Source organism: Gavia stellata, chromosome 7, assembly GCF_030936135.1.
Source record: "Gavia stellata isolate bGavSte3 chromosome 7, bGavSte3.hap2, whole genome shotgun sequence".
Classification (NCBI taxonomy): domain Eukaryota; kingdom Metazoa; phylum Chordata; class Aves; order Gaviiformes; family Gaviidae; genus Gavia; species Gavia stellata.
Genome location: NC_082600.1, coordinates 44,674,550 through 44,692,686, shown reverse-complemented (window position 1 = coordinate 44,692,686; position 18,137 = coordinate 44,674,550). Strand labels below are relative to the sequence as shown.

At 42.3% G+C, this 18,137-nt stretch overlaps 1 protein-coding gene across 1 annotated transcript in view; it reads left to right on the top strand.

The window, feature by feature from the left end:
• Window positions 1-13,898: 13,898 nt before the first annotated feature.
• LRP4 (LDL receptor related protein 4) overlaps window positions 13,899-18,137 on the top strand; it is a 43,865-nt gene continuing 39,626 nt past the window's right edge. Inside the window, exon 1 of the mRNA XM_009813784.2 lies at window positions 13,899-14,161. Within this exon, the coding sequence (XP_009812086.2) occupies window positions 13,899-14,161 (263 nt within the window). The remainder of the gene's footprint in view (window positions 14,162-18,137) is intronic.

Sequence of the window (18,137 nt, the reverse complement as noted above, 5' to 3'; positions counted from 1 at the left end):
TCTGTGTGATATGATGCCGTATTGAAGATTGTGTTGCAATGCAAGAAATAACATGGAATCCCTTATGGAGCTGAGTCTGTCATCCCACAAGGCCATAAAGCGAGTGCGCAAAAACAGTGCAGCTGTGTGATGCCAGATACTGAATAATACAACCTCTCTGCCTGTTCAGATTCTTCCAGGTAATTTTGAAGGGTTAACTTTTTGCTAGCTCTTTTCCATCTGGATCACTTAGCTGCTCTTCTGCAATCACCTTGCAACTGCCTTAAACTTGGGTATGTGTGCTCAGTGGTAATAGAGAGAAGGGTCACTGTGTTTGCACCCGGTTTGGACCAGGTTTGAATTTCTGGGCATTTTTCGGAGGTAGGGGAAGAAAGAGAAGAGTTTAGGAGGAAAGAGTAGCGGAAGAGCGTTGGATTATGGAAGTAGGGAAGCTCGTTAAGAGACAGAAAAGGGATGAGGGAATGTGGGCAGGTGGAGGGAGGGTTCTGGGTAGCAGGTGTGAAATGGGAGACACTACCTTGTGCTCTCTTTTCCTACATCTAGCCTGTCCCTCTTGCTCCCAAGTCCCACTTCTCTGGAGTGGCTTACCCACAAAGCAACCTGTGTCTTTCAGGTTCTTTTCTGTTGCTTGTCCTTTATCTTAAGAGAAAGGGACTTGCAGGTTTGAGAGGCCTGAGGCTGACCTGTTTGGCACAGTGTTTTACTTTTATACCACCTGTGTTGCTCCCCTTTCCTTCTGTTGCGTTTTAAGAGCATCCAACACTTCTGCAAACGAACCATTCCTTGGCTTTTCAGGCTGGACACCTAGGAACAGAGGATTCTAGCTTGGGGCTCTGGCTGTCTTGAGATAGATGAAATGGAGCTGATGAAAACTAAGATGTGAAGACAAATGAATCTGTATTTATGGACTGCTTGACTGTTACGGTGATGAATACCATATAATAATTTTACGTTCAGTTCAGGACTTTGTGCTGCAAGTAATGTGGGGATTGTGTGGTATCATAAAGAGCAAAAGGGGCCTATTAAAGGTTGTGCAGGTGAATTTAATTCTGGGATTTCACGAAAGCTTTTTTAACTTGCTTATAATAGACTTTAAATGTCCTGTGTAATCAATAGCAGCTGGATTTATTTTCCTCTAAAGCATGCTGTATAAGATACTCTCTTTGCCAGACTGTTGCTCAGTTCTGCATACCAGGAAGCAACCTTTTTAAATTCACACCTCTAAAAGTAAGTTTACTAAAATCTTCCAGATTCTGTAACAGGAGACCTGGTCCCTCGTTTCCCTTCAACGGCGAGAGAGCTGGTGTTGGGGAGTCACTGTGTGTCTCTTAGCATGCTGTTTACTGCTGCCTCTGTGGTTACCCTGTTCCTCATGGACCATTCAATGGTGTCTAAGTTTTTTACACTGACACATTTCCCACTCTGTTGGGGAATATACATGTATGTGTATATATATGTATATACTGTAATAGTATTTTTTCCTTGGAGTTGTCCCATAGCATGTCCCTCCTATTTTTGCTCCTTCAGGAAGAGAAGATCCAAGTCTCTCCTAACGTTGCACTTGCAGCCTCTTTCAGCCTCTTTTGACCCTTTCTCCGGTGAATGAGGGTGTTGACTAAAGGCCACAGGTCTGCACAGGAAAAACACAGGGAACATGAGTTGAGATCCATGTTCATTTCCCCCTGGAAACTGCCTCTCTGTAATTACAGTTCCAACATCCTCCAGAAGAAAAGGGCCCTGTCCCCCCTGCAGCCCCCCTGGCAAATTCGATGCTCCTTGCAGCAGGGAAACCAGGCGTGGAGCGGAGCAGGTCAGCTGGGGCCTGAGAACGCTCCTCTTCTGTGTCTTCATTGCAAGGGGGGGGGGGGCTGTTCCTCTCCCCAACCCCCTTCTTGCCCCTTCTCCCAAATCTCCCAAGTAAATACAATTTTATTTTATTATATTGCTGCTGATCTGCTGTTGTTTTTCATACAAAAAAGGTGGAAGGGGCAAGAAGGAACGAAAGAGTCTGGCGACAGGAAGAGATGAATTGCTGAAGAATGACACTGGCAGGGACTATTGTTCATTTTAACGGTGGAGCAGGAGCAGAGAGAAACATTCACACGCCATTCTTGGGCATCCTGCTGGGCAGGCTAGGAAAGGGGCATTCCAGCTGGTCATGAGATTTGGCTGGACAGATTGAATTGGGCTGAATAGAGTGCTCGCCGTTTTTTATTATTATTTTTTTTCTTATAAAGAAAACCACTGATTAATTGCAATGGGACCCGATTAAAGGGAGAGTCTGAAACCCACATAGACATTACAGACATAAAGCTGTCAGCCTACCAGCGTGTGATAACTGGGCCTTAACCCTTTACAAGGCTTATGGAGGAGGGGGATGTTCACTGGAGTCAGCATTGCTCCGTTTGTGTTTACATGTTTGTGTGAGAGAGGACTTCTGTCATTTGGGGAAGGAGTTGTGTGTACAGCAGGAGACCTGTAAACAGACTGTACCTCATGAAAGACAAGTGCCTGAAGAATGAAAATAAGGCTTAGGGATATTTTTTGGTGGAGAGATTGTATGGGGATTTGCTCAAACATTGCTGGCTATATTTTAATAGTTTTGCAGAATTTAGCAGCCCTTGTCCATATCTGTCTCTTCTTCTATGCAATCCTGAATGTGACAATAGGAAAAATCTGTGAAGAGACCTGTAAAGTTCCACAGACTCCCTGGGGATTGTTGCAAACGAACTTGGTAGAAACATGAATACCCCTGTGGTGGATGTAACATAAAAAACTAGGTAAGTATTTAAAAGAATGCTGTAATCTGTGTGAGAACAAAGATGTAGTTCAGCTGAATTTGGGGACTGATGTGGAGATTGAAAGCGGATCGACAACTTGGACATACATTATCTCAGCAGTGATGGGATGGAATTTCAAGATGCTTAGAGACCCCTTTCTATGAGTGAAAACTCTCGTTTTTATTATATATTGGTTTCATTTCAAATGTGTGAAAGAAAAAGTCACGTTGTGATACTTCTGGTTTTCTTTAACCCATTTTTTTACTCTGCTGATTTAGCATCTGGACATGGTTGAATGCCCTCTGCTCATTCTCTTGCTTCTTTAATACCATGTTTGTAGCTTGCTGCTTCTGTTGAGAAGCACAGATGATTTATTCAAATAGACTCTTCAAGCTTTGAAAGAGGTCTCTGTGTTGCACTGTGAGGAGATTGGGGGGGGGAGGCAAACGCTTTTGCCCCCCAGCAATGTTCGGCCTCAAGCGTGACACAGTAAAGGATGGCACGTAAGATCTCTAATGAGTATGCTCTCCAGTCGTTTTATCCTTTTCTACAGCACCCTGTGCACATGTGTGCCCACTGGCTCGGAAATGTTTCCGTAGAGAGGTGGAAAGAGTGGAGATACAGTTGGAGCAAACAAAGGTCCTTTGTGGGCCCTGGGAAGATGACAGAGGGATTGCTTTTTGCTGTCTAAAGCTCCTCGTTCCTTCCAGTTCATTTTTCCAAGTGAGGAGGAATTGTGGAGGCAGTAGGAGCTTTCTGAGATAGAAGTTGATCATCCTTTTTCTTGTCCTGCATCTCTGGTCGCTTCCATCAGAAGCTACCAATGCAGGTTGTGCCTTCACTGGCTCTGCTTCCCAGGAAGCAACTGTCAAATGGGGGAGTCTTCATGGTCAGCTCCTTCCTATTGGGAAAAGGAGAGGGGAAAAAAAGTCAAAATGGGAGTATCTTTAAACTCTCTCTGCATAGACATTTGTATTAGATTGAGTGTTCGAGGGAAGAAGGACACTGTGCTCTCAAGTCCCTACAATTCATCAGTAAAATGGAGAACAGCATGAACAGACAGGATCTTGCGCTGTTTTTACTGCATCCTCATTGTGAAAAGAGAGCCTGCTGCAAGAGCTGCTCCTGCAGGCAGCTGTGTACCACTCCCTCCGAGAACATGGGATCTGTCGAGATCCCAGCCAGGGAGACTGGAAATATCTGTCTGCTCTTAGCTGACCAAGGATGAGAGTCAGGTTTCATGGTAACTCAGCACTGACATAGCCAAGGAGTCAGGAATAACAGAGTTTCCTCAGATTCTTATTCTGTATTCTGAACATGGAGAGAGGAAGGTAGATGAGAACCACTGTAGTTGCAAAAAACCGTATGAGCAAATGGGACCTAAAAAGTCTGCTGTTCATGCAGCTAAGTGGGGGTTGGATGAGGAATTCACTTCAGCGCAAAGATCTTCTTCCTTCTTCCTTGCATCCCATGTCTTGCTTCTTGTTTCTGTTTCTTCTGTTTGTTTGTGGCTTCCCCTCCTTCCTCCCTGCCACCTACTAGCCCTGCTGTAGTCCTATCCTGCAGCTCTGTTAACGTTTAACAAATTTTCCTCCAGTTCCTATGTTTCTTTTGGCTGTAGCTCAAGGCAAACTCCCCAGATCCAAAACTAATTTAGGGCTCTGAGCAACAGTAGCATTTAAATGTTGGCTTTGTGCCATCAGGCGGGCAGCCTCTTCACTGAGAAGGAATCTAATTCCAGTGTTTATTAGATCAACAGTGGCCTCAGGGCTGGACTTCCTTTAATGTTGGCCTTTTAATAATTTTAAGGCTAATACAGGAACTTGGGACCCCCAGGAGGGTCTCAGGAGCCTGGCGCTGACCTTTTTTTTGGGAAGCAGGACTTGGATCCAACTTAATTTGAGTCAGGGAGCATAGGGGAGCAGACTGGTGAAGTGGAGCAGGAGGTGTTATTTTGACTTCCCAAGCAGCGTGTGTAAATCCTTCCACATTTGTGCAATAGTGACTTTGATTTCCTGCAAGTTTGTTTTAACGAGCTCTCTGGGGTAAGGACCTAGGTAGGGCAGGGCAAGTTGTGCCCTGGTTAAGAAGTGGACTGGGACGGCATAGGATCTGCGTTAATTTCTCAGTTTGGCCACAAGCTCTTTGGGAAGTCACTTAGGGCTCAGGTTTCCGAGCATGAAGAGTGCCTGTGGTGGGAGGTATGAGTACTTTGTAATACCGAGAGTCAGGTCTAAATCTCTTTGGCCAGATGTGTAATGGTAGTTAAATGTCTAATTTTCCACTGATTTTTAAATGACTTAGGCACCTAGGTACTCACAGATCTGTGCTGTTGGGCTTCCATTTTCTGCTTTTGAATTGAAGACAACACTTCCTAGCTTTTAAGAGGTGTTGAAATTGTTTATTAGTAGAAAAAGGCACTCTGACACTGTAGTAGTGGAGGCCACACACATATCTACAAAGATGTGGTTCCATAATTAGGCCATTTTGCTTTTTGTGCATCTTCTCCCCCTGCCTCAGTGCTGTTGCTATTATTTCATTGAAGGTGAGGGTGAAACCCAATGTGAACAGTATGAAGTTGGGTTTAGGGGATCCTCTGGTGCTTTTCACTATTGCGGTTAATTTTTCTGGTGTATGAGTATGAATGAACTGTGGAGCTTGCAGGTTTGTAGAGGCAGCACCTGAGACTCCCAGCTGAAGCAGAGGAAGAGTTTTGTGACCACTTTCTAAGTCCTGCAAAGGAGTCTGAAGTCCAGGTGCTGTAGGAGGTATAGGTCAGTGCTTCGTGAGCTACCTAGAAAGCAAATGAATGCGGGTGGGCTGAATAGGGGCTGATGTACAGCACAGCTGCCCTGCGGTAACCCCAGCACTGATGTTCTTGTTTTCCTGTTGGCAATTCTGTTGGAAAGAATTTATCCCATCTGAGCCCATAAAACATATTAGTGTTAAGCTTGTGTTTTTGAGTGCACGTGTGTGTATATTTGTGTGTTTATATATCTATAAAATGTTACTGGTAAAGGTTTCTTTTTTACTTTTAAGTTAATCCAGTTCTCGGGTAGGCAGCACAGTTGCTGTGATGTCTCTGTGGTTGTGTGGTACCTCTCTTTTTGCCAGGCCCAACCCTGTTCTTCCAGCTCAGTCTGGCCAGTTAATAATTGCCCCTTTGCTGCTCATCCTCTGAGGCCAACATAATATTATGTGTGGGGTTATTTTTTAGAAAACGATGTACAGAACAACTCTCTTTGTCCCAAGATAGCTCCGTTTATCTTGTGGTTTGTGCTTTTGAAGTCCTCCTGCCTGTGCGATTGCAAAAACGAGCTTCTGCCTCCTTATTGCCACAAAACCACACTGTGTATGCTATCCCTTCCCTGGAGAACTCCTCTGCTAAGCAGAGCTGTTGTGGTTGGCTTCCCAGTCTCTCGTGTGGCAGAGAGCTGGAAAGCTGCAAAGCTCAGATGCTCTACCACTAACATGATGGCCTCTTTACAGAAGACCAAAATAAACTCCTTAAAATGACCCTGTAAGAGAACAGTCTCTGTCTTGTCCAGGAACCTGGCCTTTTCTGTGTCGTGCCATAATGATGGGAAGAATCTGACTGCAGTCCACAAAACCCAAAATGGGCTTTTTTGGAGGCAGAACTCTTCTCCTTGCACTATGTGCCTGGACAACTGCAGTCCAGCTAGAACATTAGGTTCTCTGAAAAGAACAACTTTACAACGATTGCATTTTTATCTACTGAAAAGAAGATAATGACTATCCATGTTGATGTGTTCTGGGACTGATCAAGACAGAGGAACTTGGCTTTTGTCTTGAATAGGTTAAATGAACAAAAGAATGTTCATGGTTCTAGTTTTGGAGAAAAGTTTGGTGTATGTTCTGAAGGGCGGAATGTCCTTACAGCTAGTCCAGTGCCTGGAGCATCTGAAAGATGAAAGACTGGCAGATGATTTCCTGTGGGGCAAACTTACTTATCATATTTCAGAAACCCAGTGCAGGGTGAAACCTTGAAGGCCAGGTCAAAAATGGCATCTGAACGTGTTGTGAGCAAGGTTATGGGTGCTTTGTAAGTCCAGAGACTACTGGACAAGCACTGATGGGGTAATTAACAAAGATCGTAAGCGGTGTGAGAGAGGAAGCTAAAAGCTCAGGAAGCTTCTGAATCTAAAGAGAAAGGAGCCAATTTCTTAGAGAATCTGTGGTAAGGAGGTAGCTGGATCGGATCCTTTGTGTTCTGAATTCTTAAGTACATTTACCAGGCTTTAATCCTTGCAACCCAGATTGAAAAATACCACTTCTAGTTTTTCTTGGTTCCCTAAAGGCTCTGAACGCTGCTTTTCAAGCAAAGATGGCAGTAGTGCTTCCTCCTCTTAGCTGTCCTCTTTTGACCACTCCATTTTCCTTTCCCCCACCCCCCCTGGAGACAGCTTAGCTTCTTGTGAGGCTGCAAGTAAACGGGTGCAGTTTACAGACAGTAGATTAAAATAAATTGGCATTAATTTCAGTTTTCTTTAATGCTGTGACCTGTAACTGGTTCTTCAGTAGCATCTGCCAGAGTTGGAGGCCATTACTGTTCAAGCGTGTATGCAGACAGGAAGATGTATAGCTGTCCGATACGAAACTGAAAACTGAGTGGGTTTTTCTTTGCTTGTTTTTTACCTCCAGTCAGGTTGAGTTAGTCCGTGCACAGTGAGACGACAGCTATGTCTTTCTCAGCTGTTAAGCAAGGGATTCAGTGAAATCCCAAAAACGCTTGCAGTTTGGAAGAGGACATGGCAGGAATGGGAGCAGAAACAGTACTTTTCCAACATTCGTTCTGAAAGTTTGTTTGCCTTAAAAGTTAATACTTGGGTTACTTAAACTAAGGGAAGTGAAGTAGAAGAGGGAGGAATGCATAGACACAAACTAAACCTTTTTTTTCTCATTGCGGTTATGAGTGACAGATGCCAAGCTGTTTTTCATTAGATGTTGTAGGCTGCTATCATTCATCTCCATTCAGTGGCAGGGGAGGATTGCAAAACTTCAGAATTTCTGAAATGGCAGATTCTTCCAGGTTGTTTCCCAGAAGTGACAGAGCCGTATCCTTGCTGTGGCCATAGTAAACCTTGGGTGCTCCTGTAGCTGAGGTAATGTAAGGCACATTGTAGGATAATTGCTTCAAATATTTACTCTGCTGCTTTTGCCGACTTTTGCAGGTGGATTGCAGCTCTCTGCTTTTGTGATCTACTGCCACCAAAACCCAAGTTACCTAGTTTAAAGCAACTTGAGTAGATCTGTGGTACACTTGAGGGACAGCAGCGATTGAAGCAAACCTTTTGCAAAACACTGTCTGCAGCAGCAAGAGCAGGGGTCTGTTCCTGGGGACTTGGTGAGAGCCTGCTTTGCCCAAATTCTTACTTCTGAAGGCTGTAAGAGGCAGCATTTGATTGAAGCAGTGCTTTGCCTTTAGGGGAGTAGGTGCACTTTGGTTGTCCAAAATTTTAAAAACATGGATATGGATCTCATAGCTGCCCCAAATGTATACATCGACTGCTGTTACAGAAATATCCTCTAAGATGCATATGAATCAAAGCTGCTTAGGTTTTTCCTTTCGGACCATTCCTTGTATTCTCCAAGAAATGCCAGTAGTGCTCTTATGTCTCTGTGCCTCTTCCCCTTTGTTTCCTCATTTTAATTTATTTGCAGAAGAGAAGGATCGGAGAAATACATTTGTCTGTGGAGTAATGGAAAAGTTAAAGGAAAGCTTATGGAACTTAAAATACCAACGTTTTATGTCCTGCAACTGGGAAAACAAACTCCAGTGTTTCACCAGTCTTGAACGATGTCTGTAGCTTATCTCCATGAACTTTGATATAGTAGAGCAATTTCTAAGTGCTCAGTGAGCTTCGTTCTCAAGAGCTGTCACGCTAGTGAAACTCTCTAGTGACTAGTGTAGGTGAAATACATCAGCAGTACCTTTTTTCCTGTGGATTATCTCTTTAAAACAGCAGGTTGCTTCTCCTGCTGGCACTTAGCAATTGTCTGGTATTGTGAAGGTCTCCTGGTAACATTTCTGCTGTTGTGCCATTATTTTCTAAATGTTAGTGTCTACTGTACTGTATGATTCATGATAAATGAGCAGTAAATTGTTCACAGCCCTTATGGGACAGGAAAGGATAGAGGTTGTTAGTGTGTGGTTTTAAAAAAAAAAACAAAAACAAAACAGAGTGAAAGAAATTGAAAGTTACGTGTCTCATGTTGCTGAGGTGACTAATTCTTGCAAAGCATGATGTAGGCTTAAGGTAGTATTTTAAAAGTGTTTGTTTAGCGTGTGTGTATTCTGAAAGGGTTTGAGTCACGTAGTTCTGTCTGCCAGGCCCTGGTGGTTCAGCTAAACATTCCTGCACTGTTCTAGAGTGGAAGATGATATTTCTGAATGATGTTATGCAGCAGCAACCTTTTATTATTCTGTCCATTTCTGAGTGGTATTTCGTTTCTCTTTAATGTGCTTGAGTGGAATGGTCCTGCATGACAAGTAATTTAGTGCTGTGGGTGAGCACTTTGTATCTGTCCCTTGGATTCTTTGTTGTAGTTCTCTAATGACATGCAGTTGCACAGGAGCTTGCAGCTACGTAAAGAAATGCCACTCCAGGCTGAAATCAGCAAAGCATAATTCTTGATGGCATCCTTCAGGTATCACTCTGCACTTCATAATACAATACGAATGAAATGCTCTCTGCTTAAGAGAGAAAACCTGCGGATAATGACATGCCAAGGCTGAAGGGATGCTTCTAACAGTAACAGAGCATAATGCTCTTGCTCCTTGGAATTCAAGTTTATATGTAGGAAAAATGAGTTAGTCCACGGAGAAAAGGTAAATACATGGGTTAGAAGGATTTAGGAGGCTGAGTCTCTTCCAGCAAGGGCCTTGGAAGTGAGAAGCAGAATGTCAGAGATGGTATACTGCAGCTCATGACTTTCTGTGGTCTTTGTTTTACCAAGAATCTGTGAAGGTGAAAGCAGATGCTCCCACTACCTAATGTTTTTGAACACACTTGTAGAGAGAATGTGAGAGCCATTGTCTTGAATTGTGATCTTTTGAAAGGCTCAAAGCCCTTTCTAAAAGATGTCTGTTTCTCTTGACATTGGACATGACACCTGAAGCAGGCTGATACGGTGCTTGGTTTCTTGGATGGCAGCAGTGATGGGCAGGCGTGTGGAGCTACAGAACAAAACCTGCATTTTTTTTACTCCTCTGCCAGCTGCAAATGTTTGAGGGAGCCTTGTAGTTAGGGAAAGTGGGACATTTGCCATTTAATGGCAAGTAAATTTGCAAAAAGCATTACAGTATGGTCACATTTCAGCCAAAAGATCTGGAAACTAGAGTCGATGTTTTAACGGGTTCTTACAGAGTAGTTCTGGTGTTACCAGGAAAGAGCTGCATAGTAATCTGAAGAGAGGGCCGGGGGGAAAAGTCACTCAGATATGACTTTCTCCTGTCTGGCCTTGCCTGATAGAATTCCTCAGTCGCTTGGAAATAGTTGTCGTCTACCTGATACTTCTTGCCTGCCTTTGGACGGGGACTTTGGGCTGAGATTTTGATGTGTTTAACACGCTTTGGTGGTTGAAAGGTTCCTGTTTCTATACTGGGACTTCATGGCTTGTCTATCTTGAGATATTTCCATAGGCAACTGAGGGGTTGCACAGGGAACAGGGGATAATAAAAGTCCTATTTAGGAAAAAAAATAAATGCACAGAATTGATAGTTGTTGCCTTTTGTCCGATTTCAAGAACTAAATAGTCAGCAGGGGAAAAAAAATGCCACATTGGTTCAGGCTTCAAACAGAATCTGTTTGAAGTCTTGAGGGAAGCAGTGTGCCATAACGCACCTTTGATAAACATTTTGTTTCTGTGGTTAGAATGTGTTGTTTAGTTTCCCTATATCAGCCTCAGTGTGGAACTCAGTCTTAGTCTTACAACCCAGTTCTGCATAGGGAGAAAGTTTCTTTCTCTATGATGTGACACTCAGGCATATTTAGCCTAAAGTAGTGTTTTGGCTGCCATATTGTGTCATAACATAAATGAATGGCTAGCTTGTCTTTTATTATTGCTCCTTGATTTCTCCAGGCATTGCTGCATCCCAGATTTTTCTTTTCGAGTATCTGTTTCAAATTATTTTCCACCGGATGGACTAGCTTTTAAAAATTGTTTTTTAAAGATTGACTCTTCATTTTTTGCCTGTAATTCTGATCTTCTAAGGTCCCTTCTATATTACTTCTTTTTCCTCTGTGGTGTTTGTAGAAGAATATTTCCTATTTTGTTATCATTTGCAGGCTCCTTTAACATGATACTTATTCTCTCTTCCAGATCATTAATGAAGTTATTTAATGGGACTGGATCTAATGCTGATCCCTATGATACCTACTAGCCATCTCTACCCCCTGCAGCTTGACTTGCTGCCATTTCTCATTATCTTTTGTTTATGGTCCTCCAGTTGATTTTTTTTTTTTTTTTTTTTTTTTAAATCCATATGTGCTGGTAGCCCAGCCAATTTGAATTAGTTTTTGACTAGGATTTCGTGGTAATAATATTGTCCCTTCAGCTGCACCTCTGTTCAAAGACTCTGGATGTATAGAAACACATATTAAACATTAAACCTTAATACACTGTGCTGATGTAATAGCAGTATCTCCACTTCTAGAGGGGGACAAGTAATTTTGTCAAACACTGTAGAAGATACAGACAGAGTTAGGACGAGTATCTGGATACCGCAGTTATAGTCACGCTGTTTATTGCAAGGTGTTAATTTATGACATGAAGGATTTGGGAGAAGGAACTGTAACAATTCCTTCTTGATCCTTGAGTCTTTTTATGTTCAAATCAAATCCTTCTTCAGTATTTCTTTTTCAGTAGTTGTTCCTATAAACGCTTTCCTATTCCCTGGGTGCAGAGTGAGGTTTTCAATGGGGTTGGTAGTCTTTACTTCTGTGGGATCAGAATTGGGCCTCAGAGACTCAAACATGTTTTTAAAGGCCTCGTATCTCTTGACCCATGCGGTGTTTCTGAAAATATGGCTTCTGTTCCAGTCTCACTCTACCTCATGCATACAGCCATTGCGCCAAACACTAACTCAGTTTGCACCCATTATTTTCTTTAGGTCCTAATTAGCAGACACCCTGTGGAATTTCCCTTCCTTAGCTTCGTATTCCTTGTGGTCATATCAAGTGTAGTATTTTTCAGGTCTAATCTGCATAGTTGTGCAGTTTCATATGAGACCTGGAGGGCGGTTGTGCTTGATAGTGGGCCTCTCCCTAGAACTTTTTTGAGCCACGTGTTTCATTGAGAACCAGCTGGTTCAAGACTGAGGTATCCCTGCTTTTGCAAATTGAGAAGGGAACCTCTAAGCCTGGGAAACTTTTATCCGCACTTGGAGACTGCCAAAGTAGGCACAATACTCAATTACCAAAAAGCTGTAACATCTTCGGTCTCCCTTCTCTGGTTGGTGTGGTTTTGTTGGGTTTTTTTGTAATTTTTTTTTTTTTTAACCTTCCCACTATCACATTCTTCCTCATACAAAACTGAAACAGGTCTGTTCAGAGCTTTGAAAACTTTTGGGTTGCTCTTCCTAGTGAGGTTAATTTTGCTCTAGGCAGGCATCAAATACTTGTGGGTACCCAGTCAGAACTGCTTCAGATACTTCCATAATGGGAGTAAAAAAAGAGAAAACTCTGTTGGCTTTTATCAGTGCGTGGTGCCCCTTCTGACATCAGACTGTTGCGCTGTAATGTTGCCTTTACTGTGTGTGCCAGCAGAGCTCTGGGCTTAAACAATGGTCAGCAAATCCCTCTTCTAAAGCTGGATTAACTGTACTTTCCTTCAGTGGAAACTGCTATTTGGGTAAGAGAGGAATCCAAAATTTTCATTTTCCCTCAAGATAGCAAAGCAGCTCAGCTTTCTTTGCTTGCCTATAGAAACACTCGGGGAAGTGCTGGATGAAGAAGGAAAATTTATCAACTGAACTATGTTCAAGGCCATACGAAATGTCCAAGGTCTGCCCTCATCCAGGTGTGTATGTGATGGGAATGCAAAAGTGAGCCCGGCCTGGAAGTGGAGAAAGAGAGAAAATGGTATCTGACACAGGCCTTCTAACAACAGGTGTGCAAGGTGTTAAAGAGGCTATTAAAGGCTATGCTACAGAATTCACAAATTTTAACCCTGAATAAACAGTCGGATGCTCATGTATTCTTAAAATGCAGAATTAAGAAATTAAGTGCATCTGTTGAAGCCAGGGCAAAATATTCTGATGCTTAGTCCAAGTCTGTTCCAAAATGCTTCTGGTGATACCGTTCCACACTTTCTCTGGGGGAAAAAATCACAGCCTTATGCTCATCACTATTAGGACTTTCTTTCTCTCATTTTCCCTTTAATTCCATTATTCATATTCCAGTTCTTTTACACAGTTCTGGATTTTTTTCCTCTATGTCACTGTAACTGTCAAATATTTGTACTGTATTTTCACACCTGTTCAATATCCACTTACACCTTCTGTCCTCTGCCAGGGATTTTTTATATGGTAGGATTAAAATTACAAAAGCTGGTACTGTCATCTTTTTGGTTGTGTCTTTTGCAGTAATGAGGTTGCAGAAAGATCTCTGCCTTCCATTGAAGGTAAGGTCTTCTGTAGGCCACGAAATGCAGAGTTAGTTGCCTGCCCGTGGAAGGGAAGGAACCCAGATCCATGTGTTACTCAGTCCTGGACCAAAAGTCTGATTGTTCTTTCCAGAGGGTTGTGATTCTGAACTGAACAGTCTGCCACTGTAAATCATGCCAAATATTTTTGTAGTTCTGGGTTTTCTAAACCTGTTGGTCCTATTTCCCTTGCAGTATAGAAGAACTAAGTGGATACTTTAGCCATGTTTAGCTGTGCTACCCCCTTGTTACAGATACATGCAAAACTGCAGGATGGCGCAAGCAAACTGATGGCTATGAATTTAAAACTACTATTTTTAAAAAATAACAGTAAGATTTTCTGTGTTAGGATGAAGGGGAAAAGATGCAACTAACAGGGTGGCGTGGAGTGGAAGAGTCTCTTATGTAGTCAGTTCTTGGTACCTGGAAAGAAAGAAAATGTGGAAAGGCAGAATGGTGCTGACCATAGATGCCAGGATCTTTGGCAGTTGTTTGTGCAGTATTCTTGGTCAAGATCCACTTGAGGAAACTTCATCCATATTATGGGACTGCGAGAAGATCCTGCTGTTGCTAGAATGCTGCCAGGGCCTGACAGAGCTGGTGGACCCTGAAGAGGAGGAACATGTTCATCTCAATGTAAGAAAGAAATGTTTTACAGTAAGAACAATCACTCACTGGAACTACCTCGCCAGGGACGTGGTAGAGTCCCCATCGCTGTAGGTTTTCAAGATGTGACTGCACAGGGTGCTAGATAATCTCACCTGGGCTCCCTTTTCCACAGAAGGTTGGACCAGGTGATCTTTCAAGGTTGCTTCCAAGCTGGGCTGTTACATAATTCCATGTTGAAGCAACAGCCTGTAAAATGTTGAATTGCTACAAAATAGTGGTAAGAGCTGCCATCTGTCATTATTTTTACTGAAAATAGAATTAGCATCTCTCCTTTTGGAAGAAGGCATGCCATCAGGACTTAAAAGAAACACTCTTCCCTAGAAATCTTCTGTCCTTAACAAAACAAAGGCTACAGAGTTCAGTTTGGTAATTATTCTGTCTACTTAAGCTTCCTTTGTAATGTCAATGTTTCTATGAATCTGTGGCAAACACAGGGCTGTTATGTAATAGCTCTGGGGGTTGCAAGTGACCTCATCAGCAAAACCGAAGCTTTGTATATTAGGTTTTTCTTTATTGGCTATATTATTTGGCCTAATGAAGAGTTGGGGGGGGGGGGGGGGGGCAGAGTAACAACTTGCTGTTTAAGCAACCCTGTCCACCCCCCAAAAAAAAAGAGATGTGCAGAAACAACAGGATGATTATTGACTTTTGCTTTTCAGCCAGAAATGACATAACTGTTTTGCCAACTTTAGACATAAAATTACAAAGATCATAACTATCTTTTTAAGGGTGAGAGGTGGGGAAAGAAAAACACCCGCCCTCAGGAGACTTTTCATTTGTCAGATAAACATGAAGATGGGGAGGGTATTTGGAAGGAATCTGAAGAAACTGAGCATACCATGCTAAATTTAAGGTGATGGCAGATGTTAAGTATGAGGCCTGTGTTTAGACTGACTTCCTGTTTTTAAAATCTGGAGGCTGTTTGTATAATACTTTGCTATGAAAACTGTTTGGTTACTGGATCCTGCCACTACTGCATCTGGAGGGAACCAAACTACAGACAGTGAAGATGATTTATTTGGTTGCTTGTACCCATGGGCAAGTGAGAGAGTAGGAAACTTGTGTGATGGTTACATGAGGTATTGAGAGAGGCCAGGAAAGTTGCAGGAAAGTTGAGTCAGCTCAGCACCTGGCAATGCCTCTTTTTAGCTTTTGTGTATTGTTTTGTATATATTGCATTGTTAAAATATGTCGGGTTTTTGCCTCCTGCAATGATTTTTGAATATAGAGGGTTAGTAAAATGTCCAAGCCCGCAGTGTGATGAAAAGTTTTGGGAAAAACGTTTGTCATGGCTAAGCCCAGAGGTACCTCTCATTGTTCCTGCTCCAGAAGCATGTGCAGAAGTGTAAGTAGATATGTCTGCTTTGATTGTCGGTCCAGTTGCCTGAACAGCAAGTGCTGACTTCCGTCCTGTTCCTGGACCCCTGACTAACTGGGATTGAAACGTGACACTGGAGGTTTATGTTCCACTCTAATGCATGCTTGGTTAGTCTTCTGTCTCATGCTCCCTGTGTTTAATGAGAGCTCAATGTTAAAGAGTAAGTCTTCCCATTGAGGCTTCTCGCACCAAATGCACTACTTCCGCTTGTCTTTGAGGGAGTTGGAGAAATCATGCTTCTCATCTTTATCCTTCCTGGCCCTCTACTGTTACAGATACAGTTACAGGGTAATGTCACGGGAGCTCTGAGCACTGGGAAATAATCATGGGACACCAAGGATGAAATACTATCCACATTGAAATAATTGAGAAAGTTCCTGCTGTCTGCAGGGGGGTCCCAGGTTTCATTCATCCTGTTCTTTGTACTGGATAAAGATTAGTCATCCAGGATTGGTTCTTCTGATACTGTTTATAGTTGGAATTAGTGTGCTCTCCAAACAATAATGTGCTTTATTTGTCCAAGTGTAAGACTAGGGTAAATCATTGTTTATAAAATGCATCATTATAATGACTAGAAGGTTAGTTACCCTAAAGGCCACAAATCACAAAGCATTAGACTCACAAAGGTCATAATTTGGACTAGTTAAGCAAAGTATGCTTACATAATAGTACTACAGATCTAGGCTAGTGCATATGAGAGAGTGTTGGTATCTGGGTCATAACGTGTCCTTCAGCTTCCAACAGTTTCTATAGCATGGTAAAAATACAAACCAGAGATGATTGAACATAGCAACTTCAACGAGGTGGGAAGAACAGATTTAATACTTGTGTGTATAACCTGATATTAGTAGCAACTTTTGAAGATAACTGTGTGTTTGACAGTACAGCAGATTAAGTTGCAGTTTGCAGATTGGGACAGCTGCACTAATTCTTTCTCTGCTGTTGCAGAGCTGTACCTCCGTGCTGCTACTAAGGAGCTAAAATAACTTGCTTTTACTTTTTTTCCCCCAACTCTCTCATTTGTGCTTATCCAGAAATAAATTATTAAATACATTCCCCTAGTTTAAGAATTGTTTGCCTTGATGTTTGATCCTTTCCTGTTGGTGAAGCTACCCTAAGACATGGTGGAGCCTGGGCAAGATAGAACTGGTCACTAGTACTTCTGTATTTGTCTTTTTCTAGGAGTAATGAGGGTGATAATCATCTTGGTGTACTCCAACGGGAAGGGGTATTGGAGCTTTAAAGTAGCTGGGATAAGTGCTTTGGGGTACTGTTGAGGAGAATGGTAGAAAAATTGCTTTGGAAAAGGTGATTTAAACAGCAGCTACCTTGGATACAATACACAGCTAGTTCTGCCTTCTTTAAACCTTTTAAAGAAAACTTGTAGCGGAGATAGAGGAAAAAATAAAAGGTTGTCACACCTGTGGCAGTCTGTGAAGGGAGATCCCGCAATCAATTTGGTTGGCCCAATTCAGCAGCCTGTGGATGTGCTTGGAAAACAGGTTGTAGCAAGGCCTTGCACCCTGCAGGGTAGCAGTTTGGGAGCAGGCAGCAGAGGCTGGCAGAAATCTCCTCAGCCAGTTTTGTTGCAGAAAAAACTTACCATGGGATTGTTCCTCGAGAAAGAAGTGCATCCCCTCTAAATGTAAATCTTAAGTTAACTTGCAGACGTGGATGTCTTCACTGGAGGGAATTCTGCTGTTGAGATAGTTGCAGAATAGTTACATAAAATTTTGCAGATACTGCTTTTCTCAATTAGAATGGAAAATAAGGAAATTATGAGGCTTTTTTTGGTCTTTTTGCTTAGGTTGCTACAGCTCATGGTTGATCACAGATACACTAGATGTAACAAATGAGATCAAAAAGTCTGTAAATAGTTCAGGATGTATATAACTACCACCTGAGGCAGGTATCCCTCTGTATTTCTTTCCTTATGATCCATTGTTTAATCTGAGAACTTTAGGTTTGTTTGAATTGCAGAAAGAAGGAACCATGCAAAAAGAATCCAGTCACAGTCACTAGCCTGAGGGCGTTGTTGATTGATAGAATAATCATTTGTTTAACAGTGATATTGATTATATAGATTGCCCAGATAATGTCAGACAGAAGTTCAGGCATGACCTTTTCAAGAGGTGGGCTATAGCCTGTTCTCTCTCAAGGCAGGGATTTATTAAAAGAATGTGTGGGATAATATCATAAATAGTTGCATTTGCACAGGGATGAGAGTCAAGAGTTGTGCAGAGTATTGTTCTGTAGCTGGGAGAGGGGAGAAAAGGGTTGGGAGCTCCTTAAGCTAACTTTAAGGCTGAAAAAAAATGTTCATATCAGATTATATATTGACATTTGGACTGCATTTTCTTTTGGTCAGTTTGTAGAATTGAAAATCCTCTTCTCTTGCTTTCATAAATGTCAGTTACGCACAGGATAATGTCAGAGTTTAATGTCTGCAGGTAAATAAGAAAGGATGTTGGTTTTGTTTTTTTTTTTTTTCCTTTCATTGGAGTCTGAAATGTCTAAAGCAGTGACATATAAAAGGTTTGCATCTAGGATGTTCAGGGTCTGGAGAAGACCCCAGATAATTCTCTGAAGTAGAATCTTTGCTATCCCTTCTGTTGCAGTGTCAGAACTAAGTGGAGCAGCAGCAG